We start from the raw sequence: 24,648 nt of genomic DNA, 5'->3' as shown, positions 1-24,648 counted from the left end.
GTTTGATCGCCTTGCAGTCCAAGGGACTCGCAGGAGTCTTCTCCAGCACCATAGTTCAAAGGCCTCAATTCTTTGGCGCTCAGCCTTTCTTATGGTCCAACTTTCACTGCCATATATTGCAACTGGGAAGACCATAGCCTTGACTATACGCACTTTTGTTGACAGGGTGATGTCTCTGCTTTTTAGTGTGCTGTCTAGATTTGCCATGGCTTTCCTCCCCAGGAGCAAGCGTCTTTTAATTTCTTGGCTACAGTCCCCATCTGCAGTGATCTTGGAGCCCAGGAAAATAAAATCTGTCACTACCTCCATTTCTTCCCCATCTATTTGCCAGGAATTGAGAGGGCCAGATGCCATGATCTTGGTTTTCTTAATGTTAAGTTTCAACCCAAGTTTTGCACTCTCCTTCTTCACCCGCAACAAGAGGCTCTTTAGTTCTTCTTCACTTTCTGCCATTAGAGTGGTATCATCTGCGTATCTTAGGTTGTTGATATTTCTTCCGGCAATCTTAATTCCAACTTTTGATTCATCTAGCCCTGCCTTTCTCATGATGTGCTCTGCATATAAGTTAAATAGGCAGGGCGACAGTATACAGCCTTGCCGGACTCCTTTCCCAATTTTGAACCAATCAGTGGTTCCATGTCCAGTTCTCACTGTTGCTTCTTGACCCGCATATAGGTTTCTCAAGAGACAAATAAGATGATCTGGTACTCCCATCTCTTTAAGAACTTGGCACAGTTTGTTATGATCCACACAATCAAAGGCTTTAGCATAGTCAATGAAGCAGAAGTAGATGTTTTTCTGGAACTCCCTAGCTTTCTCCATGATCCAGCGTATGTTGGCAATTTGATCTCTAGTTCCTCTGCCTCTTCGAAATCCTGCCTGTACTTCTGGTAGTTCTCGATCCACATACTGCTGAAGTCTAGCTTGTAGGATTTTAAGCATGACTTTACTAGCATGAGAAATGAGTGCAATGGTGCGATAGTTTGAACATTCTTTGGCACTGCCTTTCTTTGGAATTGGGATGTAAACTGATCTTTTCCAATCCTGTGGCCACTGTTGAGTTTTCCAAATTTGCTGGCAAATTGAGTGTAGCACTTTTACTGCACTGTCTTTTAAGATTTTGAATAGCTCAGCTGGAATATTGTCACCTCCATTAGCTTTGTTGTTGCTCAGCTTTTCTAAGGCCCACTTCACTTCACATTCTAGGATGTCTGGCTCGAGGTCAGTGACCACCTCATTGTGATTATCTGGGACGTTAAGCTCATTCTTGTATAGTTCTTCTGTGTAATTTTGCCACCTCTTCTTAATCTCTTCTGCCTCTGTTAGGTCCCTGCCATTTTGGTCCTTTATCATGCCCATTTTTGCATTAAACGTTCCCTTCATCTCTCCAATTTTCTTGAAAAGATCTCTGGTCCTCCCTATTCTATTGTTTTCTTCTATTTCTTTGCACTGTTCATTTAAGAAGGCATTCTTATCTCTTCTAGCTATTCTTTGGAATTCTGCATTCAATTGGGCATATCTATGTTTTTCTCCCTTGCCTTTCGCTTCCCTCCTTTCCTCAGCTATTTGCAAAGCTTCCTCAGACAGCCATTTTGCTTTCTTGCATTTCTTTTTCTTTGGGATGGTTTTGGTTGCTACCTGTTGTACAATGTCACGAACCTCTGTCCATAGTTCTTCAGGCACTCTGTCTATCAGATCTAATTCCTTAAATCTATTTGTCACCTCTACTGTATATTCAACAGGGATATGATTTAATTCATACCTGAGTGGCCTAGTGCTTTTCCCTACTTTCTTCAGTTTAAGCCTAAACTTTGCAAGGAGAAGCTCATGGTCTGAGCCACAGTCAGCTCCTGGTCTTGTTTTTACTGACTGTATAGAGCTTCTCCATCTTTGGCTGCAGAGCATATAGTCAATCTGATTTCTGTGTTGACCGTCTGGTGATGTCCATGTGTAGAGCCGTCTCTTGGGTTGTTGGAAAAGAGTGTTTGCTATGACCATCATATTCTCTTGACAAAATTCTATCAGCCTGTGCCCTGCTTCATTTTGTACTCCAAGGCCAAACTTGCCTGTTATTCCAGTTATCTTTTGGCTTCCTACTTTAGCATTCCAATCCCCCATGATGATAAGGACATCATTTTTTGGTGTTAGTTCTATAAGGTGCTGTAGGGCTTCATAGAACCGGTCAATTTCATCCTCTTCAGCACCGGTGGTTGGGGCATAGACTTGGACTACTGTGATATTGAATGGTTTGTCTTGGATTCGAACTGAGATCATTCTGTCATTTTGAGGATTGTATCCCAGTATTGCTTTTCCTACTCTTTTATTGACTATGAAGGCTACTCCATTTCTTCTGAGGGATTCTTGCCCGCAGTAGTATACCTGATGGTCATCTGAATTAAATTCACCCATTCCTGTCCATTTTAGTTCGCTGATACCTAAGATGTCGATGTTTAGTCTTGTCATCTCTTGTTTGACCACGTCCAGCTTTCCTTGATTCATGGATCTTACATTCCAGGTTCCTATGGAGAAAAAATCTTTACAGCATCGGACTTTCCTTTCACCACCAGACATATCCACAGCTGAGCGTCCTTTCGGCTTTGGCCCAGTCGCTTCATTCTTTCTGGCACTACTAGTACTGGCCCTCTGCTCTTCCCCAGTAGCATATTGGACGCCTTCCGACCTGAGGGGCTCATCTTCCAGCGTCATATCGTTTTGCCTTTTGGTACTGTCCATAGGGTTTTCATGGCAAAGATAATGGAGTGGTTTGCCATTTCCTTCTCCAGTGGATCACGTTTTGTCAGAACTCTCTGCTATGACCTGTCCGTCTTGGGTGGCCCTGCACGGCATAGCTCATAGCTTCATTGAATTACACAAGCCCCTTCGCCACGACAAGGCAGTAATCCATGAAGGGGAAAGAGATTGCAGATAAATGTAAATTATAGTCTTCCTAGCAATCAATCAGATCCATAGAAAATTGCAAAATATCCTAACCAGTAAGACTCAACTCTCCATGTATTTCTTATTAGCTGTTCCATACTATTGATTGAGTTTGGAAAGACATATTCCTGAGAGTATGGCTGTGCCAATGGGTAGGGGAAAAAACAGGAATCCAGAAGAGTTTGTCTAATTATTTCTTTAACTCAGACAACCATTCCAAACTTTATGATGTGAAAGCTGCGTGTGCATGAGTCAGTGCCTATGTGCTCATTCAACAAAGCTAGCTACTGTTTTTAAAATATATATATGGTTCAGCTGAGCAATTTGCATTCAGATTGATTCTACCGCTAGATGTTGGTCTGACATTTGTTATATTTATTAAGCAGGACCAAACTGTCAAGGTGATGATTTAAGAGCTGACCAGCTGATGCAATGATGAGAATGAGTCAGCAGGGTCTTTGGCTGTTGTCTCTTTAAGAGCCTGTGTAAAAAGGGGGAGGCTCTGCTAGTGTGTCTTCTCTTCTTTTCCCTTTCCTGCTGTATTTGCAGTTTGTTGGATTCTGCTCGTAGCACGTGTATGTATATTGTTCCTAATGATATTTGTATAGCATTGTAGATATTGTAGATAAACCACCATTTGTTACAAACCACTGTTTGCTGTGTCTGCTCCTGGATTGTCCCAAGCGATAGGACTGTGCGTGCTCTGACACAAACGGATATTTCCAAAGAAACATATGTTCAGGAATCCATTTATGGTGGGACATAAATCAGGTTCTAGAGGGCACAATTTACATCTGCAACGCCTTTTAGACAACCTTTTCAAACCTGGTGCACTCCAAATATTATGGACTTCAATTCCTTTTGAACATGACTATTGGTAGAAGGTGGTATGAGCTACAATCCATCACATCTGGAAATCATTGGGTTGGGAAAGACTATCTTATGATATTTGTGGCCATCAATGAGACTAGTTTGGCTGAGAAATTGTAATAAATTGGTAGTTTCAGAACAGTAATTATTCAGGTTGGCTAATTTTAAGATTAGCAAAATTGTAATTGTTATCAGTAAAGATCTGGTTTACCAAATAAAATGTTTCTTTGGAGTTGTCTTGGGCTACAATCTAAAACTTAGAATCCCCTTTAAAATTCTTATTATTAAGATGCTGCTGCAAAAATAATTTATATATTTTGAAATAACATGCTCACTTGTCACTTCAGCAAATTCCCCTGGCCTAATACCAGCATCATGTCATTTATTTCAGCATTCCATAGGCTCCCTAAAATACATGCACGTAGTACTTTTTTCACATGTGTTTTTAAGTAGGTGTTAAGGGAATGGCACTGTGGCCTAGAGGTGAAGATGCTAGCCTCCCATTCAATCCTAGGCAGCGACAGATGCTGCAGCAAACTCTATGTAGACCTCAGGAAGGATATTCAGTCAGTAAATGCTCAGCTCCACCCAGTTGCTCCGACTCGACCCCTAAACAAGGGATTACCAGATCATTAAAAGAAAACGTATGCATTAAAGATTGAGGAACCAAGAATAATGCAACAAGATGTGGGTGTGGTGAATATGCTCTTCTTCCCTTTCCAGGTCTGGAGGTTGATCAAAATTCTAATGCTAAATAATTTAGAACAGGCATGTCAAATTGCCTGCCTGTGGGTCGGATGCGTCACGCTGAAACCGTGCCCACCCCATTGCTGGCAATGGGCGAAAAGGTTGCAATACGTTATGCGACATCGCAATATGTTGTGCGATGACATGAGTTTGACATGCCTGATTTAGAAGAATAACTATCACACATAATTGGTAGATTTATGGAGAAAGTTATACATTTAAGGCAGTAAACAGTAACATTTCTCACAGTCACTTATGATTGCTTTCTATTGGTGCTAGGCCTGGAGAGTCACTTTTAAATTTTTATTAAGTGAGAGATGGGAACAAATCCAGGATGTAAATACAGCTGAATTTCTCAGAAATAACAATATCAAAATGCAATATATGTAGAAGAAAGGATTCTGGGGAGAAAAACATTGTAGTGAAGAGTTAACTTTCCACTTGAAGGAAAGGAAGAGATCCAAAAAATAAAGCCATTAATTAGAAGACAATGTGAAAATATAGTTTATAAGGCAAAAATCCCTTAAGAATGTGTGGGCAAAGTTAAAAAAACCGGTATTACCACATATACAATCTGTGAAAACAATAAGCACATAATCACATTGCAAAAATAGCAAACTAAAATAAGCTATTTAAAGTATGTTTTTAAATACTCCTATGTCAAATGAGGGAGAATTGACTTTTTTTAAATAGCTAGGAAAAGCCCAGGGCTATAAAGAGACCGAGTTTGGTTTTTAGCAGATAATTCGGTTAAATTTATTTATTCTGTCTTCTGTAAATATTTCTGATTCAAAATAGCTTCTAGTATTTGCATTAGTTGAATGATTATGAAAGCATTATGAAAGCATTTTGTGGACTGTGTTTCTTTTATCAACAATTGCTGAACCTTTAATAAATGCATCTACCTATCCACCCACCTACCTATTTATTTGTATTTTATATTTCTTAACCACCTATCTCCTTCTCTGTACCAATTTATAGTGAATTTGTCTACATTTTTATATGTAAATGACATGTTAGCAATGCTTTGAATGGAGGTTCTTGAATTTTGTATGCATTTCGTTTGTATACAAGTTTTGTATCTTATAGATGTGGCAAATTCACTCCAAACCACTGAAGGCCAAGTCAACAAATCTTAAAGATGGAGAAAGAGGGCTGGTTTAAGTATCATCTTTTGCACAGAAGTCCTTCATACCAATCCAGGTTTTCCTTTCCCCCTTGATTATCCATAAATCCAGCCCTTTTCTCTTCAGAAACCCATCTCTCCCTATTCATCATACTGTCACATTAATACTTTATTCAAGTGCACCTTCCCTCTTGAGACTATTATTTACTTAAAACTTCTACACCACCCATTTCACTCTATAATAAGACACTGGGCAGCTTATCTCCAGCTAGCCAAAATGCAGGGTTCTTACCTAAACAGAATGTACCAAAGGAACATTCTGGCAGGTACAGCTCATGAGAGTAATAAGGGAACTTATATTAGTGGTACATTCTTCCTTTTATGTGACTGTAGTGAACCATAGTTGTTTTTCCTTGATGTAGAGCAGACATGTCAAACACAAGGCCCGGGGGCCAGATCCGGCCCGCGAAGTGGTTTCATGCGGCCCGCAAAGCCATCCTGTCAACAGGGAACGGCCCTCACTGCCTTGGCCCTGGCCCAGAGACCCTCCTTCTACCAGAGACCCTCAGATCTGTCCCACTCCTGCCCAGGCCCCCATAGGCACCCTTGATGCGAACGATGTAGAGCTGGCCACGCCTACCCAGTAGGCCATACACACTCTAGCCACGCCCACCCAGTAGGCCACGCCCACCCAGCCCCCTGAGGGCAACCGCAGTGCTGATGTGGCCCTCAATGAAATTGAGTTTTGACACCCCTGATGTAGAGCAAACATATTGAGGATGCAAAACCCCATATACCCACAAGGCAACAGAAAAGAGATAGAAACCTTTAACTTTTTGCAATTACCTGTCAATTATCTGCTAGATGTGGTATGCACAGATGAGATTTCCAAACAAACATAAGGACATTAAGCAGGCACTAAACTAGACTAAGAATTTTATTTTGTGTAAGGGAATTTCTCAGGGTGAATTGACTGTATAGTCTCTTGAATGATGGTATCTTGAAGTTTGTATTAGTTTTTCTTTTTATCTGGTTGATAGAAAAGACACTGTTGGCATGGAATTTGCATCAAATGAAGTTGACTTACCACAAGTTCACCACCATCAGATTTCCTCAACTCAGAGCTTTCAATATATGTTAGAATGTAAATGCCGTATCTGGAAAGCCCCCAAATTATTCTACAATAACTGGCAGGTGTTGCTCATGGTTTCAAGCAGAAACCTCTTTAAGTTCTACTTGCTGATTTAAAATACAAAAATTAAGCTATTTGATAATCACACTTTTCTTGTCCCTGAACTGCAGTTTTGGTTGAGAACTTCCACCAAGTCCTTCGCTACTGGCTGCTATTCTACCATCTGTTCAGGAAACTTTGGGGTTTTGCAAGCATGTTTTCTAGACACAAAAATATGTTTGCATTCTGCTTTTGCCTTCTGGTCCTCAAGAAAGTATATCGAAAAAGCTGAAATTCTGTGAAAACAAATTCCAACCAAGCTTAGGAAAATGTATTCTGATGTAAAAAAAAATAAAGCTGTGCAGGATCCAATCTGAGTTGGTCACCAGGACCAGAGGCTTAGTCTTCCGAGCTTTCAGACCCGTGCTGGAGCCCATCCACAGGGAACTTCTTTCTCACCCAGAATGTGTTGGCAAAGAATCCCTCATGTGTCGGCACATTCTGGGTGAGAGAGAAGTTCCCCGAAGATGGGCTCCAGCACAAGTTCCGAAAGCTCGGAAGACTAAGCCTCTGGTCCCAGTGACAGACCCCAAATTGGATTCTGCAACACTATCCTGGGTCAAAGTATATTTGCCTTCATTCGTAAAGTTGTCACATGTACCTGTGACATCAAGTTTCAAACATGTTTCCAGTAAATGTTGCCATGTGACATAAATCCTCAACCCAATGAATACAGAGACAAATTTAGTTGAGCCAAATTTAGTTGAGTCTTTCATAAATAAGACTTAAATGCGGGATGATTTTAAGCATCAGAATTAACTGAACAGGCATTCATTTGCAGTAATTATTTATTCCCATTGTTTTCCTGGTTTTGTTGTAATAATCCAAAATTAGGGATTCTTTTGGATTGCTTCGAGGAAATCAGGTTTTTAATTTATGCTGTTATTTTTGACTTTTGTACATTTTCAGCCTTCTTTCTCATGTGTTCCTTTTCTGCTGAGAAAATGGTCCCATGCTGGTGGGGGGTGGGGGGTGGGCAGGGCTGTCAGACAGCTGTCCTTTTGTGGTTTCCTGAATACTCTCTTCCTACTTCAGGGAATTCTACAGATCATGTCAATTCTGTACTGCAATGCATTTCCCTACTCAAAGGAGGAAAATACATATTAATTAATCCCAAGCCATAAAATGCAATAGCACACCAGCTACCATCTCTCATTTCAATGAATTCTTTTGTCAGTAGAACAATCAAAAAGGGAGGAAAGAGCCATCAGGCAGAGTCAGAATTGGTGGGTGGAATTTCCCAGATGATCTTCCTGAATTTCCTGGCTTTTTCTCCTCTGTGCAGAGGACTGTGTAGGTCTGGCCACCCACTCTGGGGCCCCAAGCAAACTTGTACTAGAAACTAATAACATTCTATTAGTACATCAGAATTCTCTACACGGAACTGGAAGATCTTTGTACAGCTGATACATGGGTCAGAAACATTCCATAAACGATAATGGTCGCTAGGATAGGGATATGGGCAATGTTTAAATTTGTTAAATAATAAATAAATGGAAAAAATGGGACAAGACAGTCTGAAGGACAATGTTCAAGACCTAAATGCCAGCCCATCAAGCTTCAGTAAATGAAACTGCAAAAATGGCCATCTTGTATTTTGCCATAGGCAACAAAAGCCTTTATATACCAGATTTCAGGAGAACTTTGTGAACAATTATAAGTTGCTTCAGAGCCAAGGTATGATTTTAAGGTGTCCAGTTCCTTTCCATATGTCACAGAGGGTCTACAAATACATATAAATTCATGTTTGTGTTTTACAAAAGAATAGTTTTACTGCGTGGAATGACATTTTAGTGAGGAACTTCTTTGGTGTGTCAGATGCCAGAGCTTCTCAGTCTGCAGCCTTTGTCAGCAGAAATCTAAAAACAATTCTTACTACAGTATTTGGTAACCTCATCCCCACCCAAGCTAAAAGCTAGGGATGGTAGAGGGGAACTCTGGAATCTATGGGAGGCAAAAATATCTGGGAGTACCTTTTCAGACTAACAAAAGTTATTGAAAGTTACAAATATGAGCTATAGTAGTCGTTCACTTCATCAGGTGTTTGGAGTGGCTATTAGGATATGTTAGACAGAGTGTGTATAACACAATGGGTTTTATTAAGATACTTGTAAGGTTCTTGTAATCTGTCACAGGTACCCAGCATCTGCATAACCAATTTGTCTTTTCTTCCCCACTCCCAACTTAAATCTTACCTTAGTAGTCACTCTGTACATTGGATGAAGTGAGCTACAGCTTACAAAAGCTTGTTTTTTAAAAAATAGTTAAGTTTAAGAAAAGGTAGAGGTTGATGTTATTAATTAAATGTTCAGATCTGTGCCTTTTACTCATTTAGTGTGAATTTCAGTTGATAATTATAACATTTTACTGTATATATATTGAGCATTGTAAAGCATATTTTAATTTCTATTAAAGTATTGGGATTTAGATTTTTCTAAGCCATCCTTAAGCCTCATAGATAAAATTCTAACTACTGTTTCTTCTACTGTCTTTGCCTCTTCTTTCAAAGTTCTTAATTTTATCCAAGTCCACTTATAATTTCCATGAAATAACTCCAGTAACTCTTTTGTATTTCAGTTTAAAAAGGTAGTCAACGCCATTCTTTTGATACATTATTAGTTTGTCCTTTTGTACTTCTGATCATCCCATTCCATTAGTAAATCCAGTATTTCTACGACTTTCTTGCCAGTTGTAGTTTCTAAGTTTATCTTAAAGTCCATTTGGATTATCTTCAAAGGAGTTTGTTCATCTTTAGTTAACAACTTTTGTTTCCAGTAAAGAGTTAAAAAGCTCAAGGACATCACAAACTCTGGACCAACATTTTATTTATTTATTTATTTAATTTAATTTTTATACCGCCCTTCTCCCGAAGGACTCAGGGCGGTGTACAGGGCAATACAATAAAATACAATATATAAAAATTAAAAAATATTAAATAGCCCAATTCAATAAATTAATACAAAACGTTAAACCCATCAGACCAGGCCGGCTTGTTCAAATAAATATGTTTTTAGGTCACGTCGGAAGGAGCGAAGGTCGGGAGCCGTCCGGAGCTCCACCGGTAAATGGTTCCACAGGTCTGGCGCGCCCACAGAGAATGCCCTCCCCCTGGGGGCCGCCAGTCGACACTCTTTGACCGATGGCACCCTAAGGAGGCCCTCTCTGTGGGAGCGCACTGGACGAAGGGAAGTTGATGCCGGCAGCAGGTGCTCCCGTAAGTAACCCGGACCCATGCCATTTAGGGCTTTATAGGTCGTAACCAGCACCTTGAATCTTACCCGGAGGGCAACCGGAAGCCAATGCAGCTCACAGAGTAGAGGTGTTACGTGGGAGTATCGGGAAGCCCCCACCACCACTTGCGCGGCTGCATTCTGCACCAGCTGGAGCCTCCGAGTAGTCCTCAAGGGCAGCCCCATGTAGAGAGCATTGCAGTAGTCCAAACGGGAGGTCACGAGTGCATGAGTGACTGTGCACAAGGCATCCCGGTCTAGATAGGGCCGTAACTGACACACCAGACGAACCTGGGCGAAGACCCCCCTAGTCACAGCTCCTATATGATCATCCAAGGAGAGCTGTGAATCTAGGAGGACACCCAAGTTGCGAGCCCTATCTACGGGGGGTAATATCTCACCCCCCATAATTAACGATGGAATATTCTGAATTTCCCGAGACACCGGCACACACAGCCACTCAGTCTTGTCAGGGTTGAGCCGAAGCCTGTTCCTCCCCATCCAGACCCGGACTGCCTCCAGGCAACGGGACATCATGGAGAGGGCATCACTGGGGTGGTTTGGGGTAGAAATAAAAAGCTGGGTATCATCCGCATATTGATGATACCCAACCCCAAAACCAAGAATGATCTCACCCAGCGGCTTCATATAGATGTTGAACAGGAGAGGCGAGAGGACCGACCCCTGAGGAACTCCACAAACAAGAGGCCTCGAGGCCGACCTCTGCCCTCCTGCCAACACCGACTGCGAACGTCCCAGGAGGTAGGAGAACCACCGTAAAACGGTGCCTCCCACTCCCAACCCCCCAAAGACGCCGCAGTAAGATACCATGGTCGATGGTATCAAAAGCCGCTGAGAGGTCTAATAGGACTAGGACAGAGGAGCAACCTCTGTCCCGAGCCCGCCAGAGATCATTCACCAGCGCGACCAATGCCGTCTCCGTGCTGTACCTGGGCCTGAAGCCCGATTGGTACGGGTCTAGATAATCAGCTTCCTCCAGGAACAGAGGGAGCTGCTGCGCCACCACACTCTCAACAACCTTCGCAAGGAAGCGAAGGTTGGAGACTGGACGAAAGTTGTTTAAAACAGCTGGGTCCAGGACAGGCTTCTTGAGGAGGGGTCTCACCACCACCTCCTTCAAGGTGGCGGGAAAACTACCCTCATTCAGAGAAGCAGTTATCACTGCCTGGAGCCAGCCTCGTGTCCCCTCCCGAGCCGAATAAACCAGCCAGGAGGGGCACGGGTCCAATAAACACGTGGTGGAGCTCAGCCTCCCCATAATCCTGTCCACCTCTTCCGGAGTCACAGGGTCGAACCCCTCCCAGATGACATCGACAAGACCACCCATGTTCTCACCGTCAGACTCTGCCCAGTCGGAGGCCAAACCGGTCCGGATCCGAGCAATTTTGTCCGACAGATGCTGGCTAAACTCCTCGGCGCGACCCTGCAAGGGTTCCTCCCTCACCTCCTGATTCAGGAGGGAGCGAGTCACCCTAAACAGGGCGGCCGGGCGATTATCTGCAGACGCAATGAGGGCAGCAAAGTAGTTTGACCTCGCTGTCCTCATCGCTGCGAGATAAGACCTAGTGAAGGACCTTAGTTGCAATCGGTCGGATTCAGACCGGCTGGACCTCCAACAGCTCTCTAGGCCCCGTCTCCGACGCTTCATCTCCCGGAGCTCCGCGGAAAACCACAGAGCCCACTGGGATCTGCACCGGGTCAGGGGCCGCATGGGTACAACTTGGTCGAGTGCCTCAGTGGCTGCCTTTTCCCAGGCTTCCACTAGGGCCTCGGCCGAGCTGTGAACTAAGGCGGCAGGTGGGGACCCAAGGGCCGCCTGGAACCGCTCAGGGTCCATTAGGCGCCTGGGGCAGAACCATCTAGTTGGTTCAACAGCCCCACGACGGGGATTGGCAAAATCGAAGACCAGCCGCAGGAGATGATGATCGGTCCATGACAGGGGCGTAACAATTGGAGAGCCCCCACCCAGATCATCCAACCACTGGCCAGATAGAAAAATCAAATCGAGCGTGTGACCCCCCCCATGAGTCGGACCCTGAATTACTTGCGTCAGGTCCATGGCCGCCATGGAAGCCATGAACTCCCGAGCTAACTCAGATGATCCCCCCAGGGATGGCAGATTGAAGTCACCCGAAATTATAAATCTGGGGAACTCAATCACCAACCCCGAGAGGATATCGAGAAGCTCAGGCAGGGCTGCTGCTATGCGACTAGGCGAAAGGTACACAAGCAGCAAGCCCAACTGAGCCCTAGGGCCACATCTCATGAGGAGAGACTCACACCCGGCTATTTGGACAATGGTGGCCTCCCGCGGACATAAGGTCTCCCTCATGACTACCGCCACACCCCTGCCCCTACCCTGAGCCCGAGGCCGGTGCAGCACCCGGAAACCAGTGGGCAAATATCAACCAGGGGGGTACCTCCCTCTGGGCCCAACCAGGTCTCCGTGATGCAAGCCAGGTCCGCACGCTCCTCCTCAACCAAATCACAGATGAGCGGGGCCTTATTAACTACAGACCTGGCATTGAAATACACAAGCCTGAGCTCAGGTGGCTACTCATCCCTGTTCCCGGGACCACGGGACGAAACCAGAGGGTCGGAGCGCATCACCGCTTGAAGACAGCGGGGACGCACTCCCGGGTATTGATACGGCCCTCTGTTCAAGCATCTGCTGCCATTCCCTAACGTCGTGGGAATAGGTACTCCCACACCCCGCTCCGGGGCCCTGGAGGCAACCCGCCCAAGCCCCGTCTGACCATGATCTATTCCAGGCCTGGCCTGAACAGCGAATGGTGGACACTCCCCAAAATCCAACCAAGAACGCAAACCCTCCCTTTTCTTTAACATAGCCATCATATATGCTTTGGTAATCAACCTTCAAAGTCTTGTTTTGCATTTGAAATGTAAACAAGACAGATTTTCCCCACGTAAGAAGATCTTTCTAATTAATTTTCAAAGTCTTTCTTTAAATCAGTTTCACTATTAGAATCTTTCCTGAAACAAATCTAAAGCTACTCCTTTGCTGTATATTGCACAAAAGAGGCAAAAAATAAAGATCTTATAAAGCTGAAAAGATGTAATTTTCTTTCTTTTGAACTGGATTGAAGGGAAACTCTCCCAGAGACTGGTAAGCTTGTGGTTCCAAAGGTTTGTCAATCTTAAACAGGAAATTTTAAAAAAAAACACAAAATCATTAAAGATAGGTTTGGTCAAACACTGAGTCTATGAAAGGCTGCATTCATAATTCAGAGTATGATGGAACCCATACTTCCCAGATTATTGCAAGCAGTTGCACAAACTTTGATTTCTGCTGTTTACTTACAAAAGTCAGCTGTTCAGACTACATGCAGTAGATATAAAAAGTCTACTTACCCCTGTTAAAATGCCACGTTTCTGAGATGTTAAATCAAGATAAATCACTTAGATTTTTTTTCCACCTTTAATATAACATATAAGCTGCACAATTCAACTGAAAAACAAACTAAAATCTTTTAGAGGGGAAAATAACAATATATAACATGGTTACGTACGTGTGCCCACCCTTAAATTAATACTTCATGGAAGCACCTTTTGATTTTATGACAACATTCAGTCTTTTGGGGTAGGAGCTATCAGTATGGTACATCTTGCCTTGAATCTTTTTCCACTCTTCCTTGCAAAAGTGCTCCAAATTTGTCACATTGCAAGCCCACTTCAGGTCACCCTCACGGATTTCAATTGGATTCAGGTCCAAGATCTAGCTAGGCCATTCCAGAACTGTGATCTTCGGGGGAAGACATTGCTTTGTTTATTTGGAGGTACGCTTGGGTCATTTTTGTGTTGAAAAGTGAAAATCCGCTTCATCTTCAGCATTTTAGCAGAGGCCTGACGTTTTTGTACCAAAATTGACCGATATTTGGAACCATTCACAATTCCCTCCACCTTGACTGAAGCTCCAGTTCCACCTGAAGGAAAGCAGCTCCAAAGCATGCCACTGCCCTGCTTCCCTGCGGACATGGTGTTCTTTTAGCGATGCACAAAGTTGTTTTTGCCCCACGCACACTTTTTGGAATTAGGGCCAAAAAGTTCATCCTTGGTCTCATTGGATCATAACACATTTTCTCACATGCTTTTGCCAGACTTGATGTATGTTTTTTTGCAAAATGTAGCCAGGCTTGGATGTTTTTCTTTGTAAGAAAAGGTTTTCATCTTGCCACCCTACCCCACAGCGCAAATATATGAAGAATGTGGGAGATTTTTTATCACATGTAGTACAAAACCAGTACTTGCCAGCTGTAAATTCTTACAGCTCCTTTAATGTTTTCTTGACCGCTTGGCAGGCTCTCCAACCAGTTTTCTTCTTTTTCATCAATTAGGAAAATCCAGTTCTTGGTAACGTCACTGTCATGCCATAATTTTTCCACTTGTTGATGACTGTCTTCACTGTGTTCCATGGTATACCCAAAGCTAGGGGGGGAAAATGTACCCTTTTCCTGACTGAAGCCTTCCAACAATGGTATCCCTTTGATGTTTTGCAAGTTCTTTGCAGATTAAGGCTTTTGCTGTAAGAGGCAACTGAGTAAATGTCAGAAAAATCCTACCAGAACAACTGAACTTTATATGGATTTGATCAGATTCACTTTAACTGATGGCAGATGTGTAGTGTCTGCTATTTAACATAAGAATGAATGTGATTGGTTAATTCTAAACACAGCTACATCCCTATTTATAAGAGGTTGTGCACATATGCAACCATGTTGTTGTACATTTCTATTGTTTCACCCCCCACCCCACTAAAATTGTTTTTCAATTGAATTGTAGTTATATGTTATATTAGAGGAAAATTCGAAGATGTAGCCTGATTTTTTTTCTTACATCTCAAAACCTGGCATTTCAACAGGGATGTGTAGGTTTTTTTAATATATCCACTGGGCAATCTCCAGATCTTTGTTCTACAGAGAATTTCAACAATCTGGATCTGATATCCAGCTGCTTTTTTGGGTGTAATAACACCACCCCCCCACATGTGTGGAGCAGAGAAAAATGTGGGCATTGATTTGCCTTGACTCACTGGAAGCTCTTAAAGTATTAGGATTTAGATCTGAAGAAGCTGTATTTCATCCAGTTTAGCATATTCTTCATTTTTGTGTTTTGTGTAAGAGCATGACTCAGTCTTACAGCAACTATTTTGAGTGAAAATATATTATCTCCTCTTGCAGTTATAACAAGGATAAGGTATATGTGTCTATATTCTATAAATAAATTGGATCAGAATGAATTGATCCAGTTATTAATAGCATTCCATCATTTAGTTCCATAGAATAAAGCATTCTGAAAATTCTTACTGGCTTAAAAAAACTCCCTCTTATAAATCAATTTGTAGGATGAGCAATTTGTAGGTGAAGAAGCCCAAGAGAATTTAGGTATTTGTCAAAGTGAACTATTACATCCTTTGATGTTTATCCCTTGCACTCAACTTGTACTGATATGCACAGAACACAGGCTAGCAATCAGTATAATATTGTCAGGCTACAAAGGCCTTTGAAGTTCTGAATTTCTCCCGCAAAGTTATAGATGGTTGGTTTCTGGCTTGTTTTCTTCCCTTCTCTCTGCCAAACAATGTAAGAAAGAATACCCAGCTTTTTGCTACACCAAGAGTTCAAATGACAACTGAAAATTGTGGTTTCAGTTCTTGGTACTGTGCCTTTTTTTTAAATGCAGAAATTGAATACAATAACAATAAAGCTAGAAATAAATCAGTTCATATTCTGTATTGTTATAATATCTAGAATTCAGGCATGGGCCAGAAATAGCATTGGATGCCCTGGTTGATTATATCAAAACTTAATAAAACCCCACTTGAGACCACACCTGGAATACTGCAACCAATTCTGGTCACCATATTACAAAAAAGATGTTGAGACCTTGGAAAAAGTTCAGAGAAGAGCAACTAAGATGACACAAGGCCTGGAGACTAAAACATATGAAGAACGGCTGCAGGACTTGGGTTTGGCTAGTCCACGGGTCGGCAACCCGCGGCTCCGGAGCTGCATGCAGCTCTTTGAGCCGTCTCCTGCGGCTCCCAGCCGCCCGGTGTGCGCGCACCTCTTCGAACGGGCAGTGGTGCGCGCACACCTCTCCAAATGGAGAGTGGCACCGCCCGTTCCGAGAGGTGCGCACGCACCTTTCCGAAGGGCGGAGGTGCGCGCGCACCTCTCCAAGCCGCCGCCGTCCCGTCCAGAGACCTGCCGCGTTCGTCAAACAGACGAACACGGCAGCTGTGCAAACGGGATGGCGGCGGTTTGGAGAGGTGCACACGCACTCTCCAAACCGCCGCCATCCCGTTTGCACAGCTACCGTGTTCATCAATGTTTGACGAACGCGGCAGGTCTCCGGATGGGACAGCGGCGGTTTGGCGAGTGCGCGCGCACCTCTCCCAAGCCGCCGCCGTCCGTCGGCAGGTCTCCGGACGGCGGCGGCTTGGGAGAGGTGCGCGCACACTCTCCAAACCGCCGCCATCCCGTTTGCACAGCTGTTTTGCGCATGCGCGTGAGTGGACGCACGCGCGTGCACTTTTTGCGGCTCCCACTTTTTTGTTTGTGTGATGGAACCGGTTCTGAGTGGCTCTTTTCCTTTTTCCGGTTGCCGACCCCTGGGCTAGTCTAAAGAAAAGGGGCGACATGACAGCAGTATTCCAGTATTTGAGAGGCTGCCACAAAGAAGAGGGCATTAAACTATTCTCCAAAGCACCAGGGGGCAGGACAAGAAACAATGATTGGAAACTGATCAAAGAGAGAAGCAACCTGGAATTAAGAAGAAAGTTCCTAGCAGTGAGGACAATTAACCAGTGAAACAGCTTGCCTTCAGAAATCGTGGGTGCTCAATCACTGGAGGTTTTTAAGAAGAGACTGGACAATCACTTGTCAGAGATGATATAGGTTCTCCTACTTGAGCCGGGGGGGGGGCTGGATTAGAAGATCTCCAAGGTCCCTTCCAGCTCTAATTCTATTCTATTCTATTCTATTCTATTCTATTCTATTCTATTCTATTCTATTCTATTCTATTCTATTCTATTCTATTCTATTCTATTCTATTCTATTCTATTCTATTCTATTATTCTCCTAGTGTTCTGGATTGCTTTTTGGCATTCAGCATCATTAACCATGGCATCCCCATTAACCATCTGCAAGGGTTAGTGTGGCAACACTATATCCCACTTAAGTAGATAGTATCGGTCAGCATACAAGAAGAAAAGGTAATACCTGGCTCCTCCAGGTTGAAATGCCTTGGAGCTTGTCTTTCTCCCCAATGATTTTTAGCTTCTATCTAGAATTTCTGGGATTATCTGCTAATTTGGGGTGAAGTATCATCAATACACTAATGATACATAACATATTGCTACCCTAGCTTTAGAAGATTACATGGAGCCAGGTGAGACTAAAGCACTCATATTAAATATCTGCAAGACTGTGTAGATGTTTGATCAATTTGGCTTGATTCTAATTACCAATTTGGCTTTGGGCTTCCCTAAAAAAAGCAGGTTGATGATTTGGGGATCTCCTGGTCCCATGACTACTGCTCAAGCAGTAGAGAAGAAGGCATAGTCATGGGGCCTTGTCCAACTTTGGTTGGTGTGTCAGTTGCGGGCCTTTGGAGACCAGGACACTTTTGCAGCAGTGACATATGTCATCATCACCTCATGGCTAGACTACTGCAAATTCTGAACTCTGATGGCAACTTAGAAGTTGTTGGTTCAAAATGCAGCCCCTAAACTTCATCCAGGAGGAAGGAGAGTCAACCTTTGTGGATGTCACTTCATTTGTTCCAATAGGCCACTGGGCCCAATTGAAGGTGCTGGCTTTGATCTTAAAAGCCCTACAGGGCTTACTTGCTTGTTCATTCATTCATGCATTCATTATGTGCCCATCTCACCTAACTGACCCTTGGGCATTTTGGACCTGAGCTTGGCATTCATGTACTTATAGGATCATATCTCCCAAGTGCAATCAGTATAACCTTTGTGTTCATTTCAAGGTCTTCACCTCTTGTAAAATTAAGTGGGTTAAATTTCAGAGGCACACTTTCTCAGTGGTGGCTTAATGCAATGCGGACTGATTTCCCCCCATATATGTGGGGAAACCTCATCTTGCTTGCAAACCAGCTATGACACCCAAACTCTTCTGATGGTCTGGCTCTTGGTGTGGGCAACAGACCCAGGTTGCATTTTAATTTTGACTCTGTGAATTAAGTTTTATTTTTCTTTATGTGCACCATCTGGAATAGTGGGAAGTATGGAAGTGCTATTAAATACCTGTGAAAAGTGAAAACTAAAAAAAAACAGGTTTAGGAAAGAATTCTATGGCTGCAATTCCAAACATACGGTGCAAAGTCCAAATCTTCTCAGCATCAGAAAAGTTGACTAAAGTCAAGGGCCAGAAATAACAAGTTGCAGAATAATAGAGTTGGAAGGGACCTGGGAGGTCATCTAGTCCAACCTCCAGCTCAAGCAGGAGACCCTTTCCCCCCAAAAAACACACACACACACACACACACACACACACACACACACAACAACAACAACAACACTTGTAGTCCTTTCAAACCTCCATCGAAGCTTAACAAAGTCGCCCTCCTCGCTTGGCCATACAAAGACCCGAATCTGGGAGTCTCGAGCGTGAGACAATGCAGAGTTCTGGGTTCCTCCACGTCTACTCGTTAAAAAAAGGAGAAGTCGGAGTCCTGGCACCTCTGCTGAGGGAAGCCACACCACACCCCAAGATACGTCAGACTGGGCCGACCCCAGCAAACGCCCCCTCTGTCGGCCGCCGGCCCTCCCTTATGAACTTCTGGCTGGGACGCCACCGGCTTTGGCGCTCTCGGCCCCTGAGTCTTCGCCCGTTCTTAGCAGCATGGCCAAGCTCACCCCCTGGCAGCTTCTGGCTACGGGTAAGTGCCTCCCTCTGTGCCGCTTCGCGCTTCCCGTCTCAGCTGGGCTCCACGCCGCTAGGTATTTTTTTTTAAAAAAATTGCATTTGATTTGATTTAGCCTCCTAAAAGTTCCTCTGCTTTTTTTTTTTTTTTGCACGAGACGTTTGCGGCTAGGGCAGGGGTAGGCAACCTCGGCTCTTTTATGACTCCTGGACTTCAACTCCCAGAATTCCTGAGCCAGTCATAAAAGAGCCGAGGTTGCCTACCCCTGGGCTAGGGCGAAAAGACTCAATAGTTAAGCCGAGGTTCCGGGGTTGCCTTCCCGTCTACGGGTTGGGAAAAACGTGGGGTCGAATCAGACATTTTTGCCCCCCTCCACCAATGCTAAACCCTGCCGGCTCGTTTCTCCCTAGTCAACAGAAATCAGGTGGTCCCTTGCCCGATCACGCTTGATCAAGATTTTGCGAAACTGATTTAAAACTTTTCCTGAGCAGTTGTTTTTTTAAAAAAAAAATCCAGCGGGACAGAAGGCATTGCTTTTTCTTCTTCCAGGCCGTTTAACCCTTTCTCTGCCGGCCCTTTGTTTTCTCAAAAAACTCTCGCCACGCCCCAAAGATAGGGAGAAACGAGGCGGAGAAGTATGAATGGAAATCGTTTTTCCTACCTCTTTAAAAGTTGATATAATATCCCGGAGGGGTGGGGAATGTAAGGAAACTAATTAGGGATACCTCAGGCAATATTTATTCATCTGGATTCTGGAGCATTCTCCTCTAGGGACCAAAGCTGGTGTACATCGTAATTCTTTCCATTTTGCCCTCATAGCAACCTTGTAAAATGGATTATTGTAGGCTGAGAGAGGGTAACTGGTCGAAATCGTTTGTGAAATTTTAGGGCTGAATGCTCAAGGGACTTGAATCTGTCTGGTCTTTAATTAACTAGTGTTCCTATTCAGAGTCAAAAAATTGCAGGTCTAAAGTTCTTCAAGCAAGGTGATAAATACCACCACGAAAAGAAAAAAAACATATTACTCAGCTGTGAATTTTGAGAAGGGCAATTGGTTAATTACTTCCTTAGTATCAAGCACTACTTGCACTTCGAGGGGGGAGGGGGAGGAAGGAGACACAAATTCTGTAGTAACAACAAACTGCAGCACCAGCTCATCCTGGAAAGTGTGCATAATATGTGCAATCTATCCGAATCAGAAGAATTTGATGCCTCTAAAAGACCACATACCAAGTGCTGAAGTAGCAGAGTGAAAGAGCAAGGGAAGAAAATCTAAAATCATGAAAAATAAAATCACGCATCAAACTGAGGATTTACTAGATCAAAAGAAATAGAATCATACATAAACGTAACAAACATGAACACAATATTTCATTTTTATTGTGTATACATGTATAGCTGGTCGTTATTGCAAATAGTTGGAAGAGAATGCATATCCAAGAATTGCCCAGTTTTTGAGAAAATATGAGAAAAAAGAAACTAAAAGCACAATTGGAACAACTAAAAGAAACCTGTGCAATCTTTAGGAGGGTTGCAGATGTTCAGTTCCTTGTGAAAAGTTGGGTGGCGGAAAGAATTGGTTTATGAACCAAGGAATAATAGTACAGTGCATCTCTGTCCTGTCTACTACACTAGCGTGGTTGTGACAAATGCTGGCTTAGCTTCTGAAGAGAGAATGGAAAGAAAATTGAGAAATAGTTATGACAGAATGGGGTGGGACAGGAGGCTGTTTAGTGGAGCAGCAAATGTGATACTTCCTTTTGAAATAGGATGGGAGGAATGCTTTTTAGGCCATTTTATGAACAAATGTAGTAAATTAAAACAATAAAACCAAGTTTTCCCTTCAGGGTGAAGGCTGCGTTTCCTTCTGGGCTGAGGGGAGCAGGAACAATAAGATTTTTCAGTTTGCAGTTTGGCAAGTTTCAGTGAAAAGCTCTTTCATGATTATTTATGTTATTTATATCCTGCCTTTTCTTACAGGAGCTCAAGGCAACATAAAAAACACAAAAACTCTGTTTATCCAAAATGTTGAAGCACAGCCAACCATACTTTTAGTCTAGCATATTGTGTGAACCTGGCTCATGTATGTGATGTGAACACAGAAAAATTGGGTCAATAGAGAAAGACATGATTTATTTAATATGTATGTCATATGAAAAGGGGGAATTTTGAGGTCATGCTAAAGACCTTTCAGGGGAAAAATGGAAAATGAGCAGTTTTTCTTTCTCAAATCTATCTATTACATGAAACTACAATCTTAAACAGACTTGATAGTGGATTTACTTTGCAGGGGCTGTATATAGGATTATACTATTATTCCTGGCATGAGCTCAAGACTTACTTGTGTGTGTTATTCTTATAGAATATTCTCCCACCCTCTTCCAATCTGTTTGGAGGTGGTGCTTTGTGCATTTTCTTCAGAACTAGCTGCAAAAGCATACTGGCCAGGACTTCTGGAGCTGGGTCACAGACATTTGGCTAGCCAGCTTCTCAGTCTGTTGTCTTGATGTCACAGGGTCAAGCCATGGCTTTATCAGAAAGCTTTTCCTGAAGAATTGAGAGCCCTTTTGTGTTTTAACCTAGAATTATACCATGGCTGAGTCAGTGTTAACCTGGCTGCCTCTTTTTTAACATTTATATTTTTAGACTGGATATTGTCTTTATTGTGCCTTTAAATCATACTGGCTTCTGTGGGTAAAAATACAGTCCTTGATTGTTGGTTTAGTGACCATCCTGAGTTACAACAGCACTAAAAAAGGTGACATGACTCTTGTTCACACTTAACACACATGGTCATTTGATCAAAATCCAGATGCTTGGCAACTGGTTCATATTTATGATAGTTGCAGTGTCCTGGGATCATGTGATCACCTTTTGTGACCTTCTGACAAGCAAAGTCAAAGAGAAGCCAGTTTCACTTAACAACTGTTACTGATTTAACAACTGCAGTGATTTACTTAACACCTGTGGCAAGAAAGGCCGGAAAATGGGACAAAACTCACTTAACAACCATTTTGTTTAGCAACAGAATTTGGGGCTCAATTGTGGTTGTACGTTGAGGACTAACTGTATAAAAATTGATCAGTTATAAATATGTTTTAGTGGAGTAGGTGGTACTTTATTTGGTTGGATTTATTTAGTTACATTTAAGATGATGATGAGCCAGTTGGGTATACTGGTTAAGACACCAGGCTGAAAACCTCAGACCTGGGTGTCTGCGGTGATCTTGGCCAGCCTCTCAGCCCTAAGAAGAATGCAGTGGCAAACCACTTCTGAAATCTTAGCAAGAAAACTGCCGGGACTTGTTGAGAAAATTCCCAGGAGTCAACACTGGGAGGGAGGGGGGAAGGAAAGGGAAGGAAGGAAGGAAGGAAGGAAGGAAGGAAGGAAGGAAGGAAGGAAGGAAGGAAGGGACTAAGAATGAAGAGACATATAATTTTTGCTAGCATACAAAAAATATTTTACATGAGTTTGTGTATACCAATTAACTACCAGTCAATAACAACTAGGATCGAAAGAGAATCCAGAATGAATTCAGAGTGCTCAATGGGACCCAGATCGCCCATCAAAAGACTCTTGTATGAACAAACTTTTCCTAAACAATTCTGAGCAAAGACATGTTTAGTTTAACATGTCTGAACAGGTGCTGCATGTCTGTCTGTTTACAATAAGGATCATTTTTTGCTCAGATTTTTGCTCCACTCTGATAGCAATAGTAGTAATAAAAGAGTAAAGTTTCCATAGCACTTCGTTTTTAATTTTTTATTAGTTAAAAGTTTTAAGCAATTACTATTTTACACATCACCACCATATAAAGTAGGATTTTTCCATATAGATTTTTTGGGGGCAAAATCTAGATTTAATTTTTGAGTTGGATGCCATGTGTTCTGTCCCAGCCTACGTGAGTCCTTATTATGCTCACAAGGAGAAACCCCTCTTCCAAGAAACAGGCAGGAACCGCAAGAAAAAACAACCCCTTTTATTCTCACAGACCTGAGTCAGTGTCCAAGACAAACAAACACAGTCCAGACTTCCGGTGGCGGCGCGGCGCCGAAGACAGCCTTCCCCGGCTGCCCGCGGCTCAGCTGTTTGTTTTTTTGCCCGAAACAGCGCCGACCAGCTGTTCGGGCGAAATTGAAGCCCCCTCCTTGGGAGAAGAGGAGGGGGTGAGGCCCCTGGTAGGGGTAGAGTTCTCCGGGGCCGCCTGAGCATGGAGCTTGGGCGGCTGAAGGATTGAACTCCCCCGAAGCCTGGGTTGCTCCCAGCTGGCCGGCGTCTCTGCTCTGAACTTCTTGGAGCAGAGCCAGGCGTCTGCGAACCATCCCTGCCTGAAGAAAGGACTATGATTTAAAGGAGCAGGCAGAGCGGTACAAGTGGCAAAGGTGAAGAGGATTATTTTACTATACTCTCTAGCTTGTTGGACTTTTTAAACTTTAAGTGAAAGTGCGTCATAATTGAGGACTAAAAGATGGCGGCGAAACCTCCCCCTAAAACTCTTCGGAGCGGTGGATCCTCGCCGTTGCAACAGTCATCACTACAGGCGTTGCACCCTTCTGAAGCGCTGACATCGAAGGACTTACGAGATGCTCTGGATAAACTTTTGGAATCAATCAATCAATCAATGAGTGATAAATTTGCACAGATGGAGGAGAAATTGGAGAAATTGGAGGAGAGAATGGAAGAGAGGATGGAACAGAAGCTCAGCGTGATGAAGGTAGACATTTTGTCTTCAGTGCATAAAGTGGCGGAATGTGTGGAAGAATTAGATGAAAAAATGGATGATTTGGCTCAAAGGAATGCTATATTAGAAGTAAAAGCACGGGAGAATGAAATTGCAAGAGACAAAGTGGAAAGGGAGGTAAGCCTAGCCCAATATTACCAGATGCAGTTTGCTGTCAGAATCAGAGGTTTAAAAGAGAACATTAAAGAAGATTTAAAGCAGCTGATTTCTGAGGCTCTTGAAGTGGTATTAAATCAGCCAGCATCTGAAATAAGAGCAGCTATGGATAAAGTGTTTCGGGTGAATTCATGGATTGCCAGACAGAGAAAGTTGCCTAGAGATGTGGTTTATTTTGCAAAAAGAGAGATTAGAGATCAAGTTATACAAGCTGCCTATGATGCTAAAGTGGTGATTGCTGAACAAGAAGTCTTGGTTTTAAAAGAAATTCCTCCAAGGATTTTAAGGGGAAGGAAGGACTATACATTTCTCGTGCATGAGCTTAAGCAAAGAGATATAAGGTTCAGATGGGAGATTCCAGATGGGCTGATGGTGATGCATGAAGGTAAAAGGTATCGGCTGATTACTGTAAAGCAAGCGCGTGATTTCTACAATAATGTCTTAAAAGCAACCCCATTAACACTTCTGGAAGCTGGAAAGGGATCTGGAGAAGGAGAACATCAAGAGGATGAAACAGAGGAAAGTGGTGCTGGAGGAGATCAAGCTACAACTTCTTTGGATGATCCTAGAGAGCAAAGAGTAACGCGTGCTGCTTTAAAACGAGCAAAGAAAATAAAAGAACAAGATCAGCAAAAGTCTTCAGATTCTTCACAACGTACATATAGTCAAGCTGTGGGAG

The 24,648-nt window shown here is 43.1% G+C and overlaps 1 protein-coding gene across 1 annotated transcript in view; it reads left to right on the top strand.

The window, feature by feature from the left end:
• The first annotated feature begins 19,004 nt into the window (after nt 1-19,004).
• The window catches only part of ADGRE5 (adhesion G protein-coupled receptor E5), a 54,869-nt gene continuing 49,225 nt past the window's right edge, over nt 19,005-24,648 (top strand). The window contains exon 1 of the mRNA XM_081321152.1: nt 19,005-19,087. Coding sequence (XP_081177278.1) covers nt 19,051-19,087 — 37 coding nt within the window. The 5' untranslated portion in view covers nt 19,005-19,050. The remainder of the gene's footprint in view (nt 19,088-24,648) is intronic.

Source organism: Vipera berus, assembly GCF_964194415.1.
Source record: "Vipera berus genome assembly, chromosome: 2".
In the NCBI taxonomy this organism is placed as follows: domain Eukaryota; kingdom Metazoa; phylum Chordata; class Lepidosauria; order Squamata; family Viperidae; genus Vipera; species Vipera berus.
This window is presented reverse-complemented; position numbering and strand designations above follow the sequence as displayed.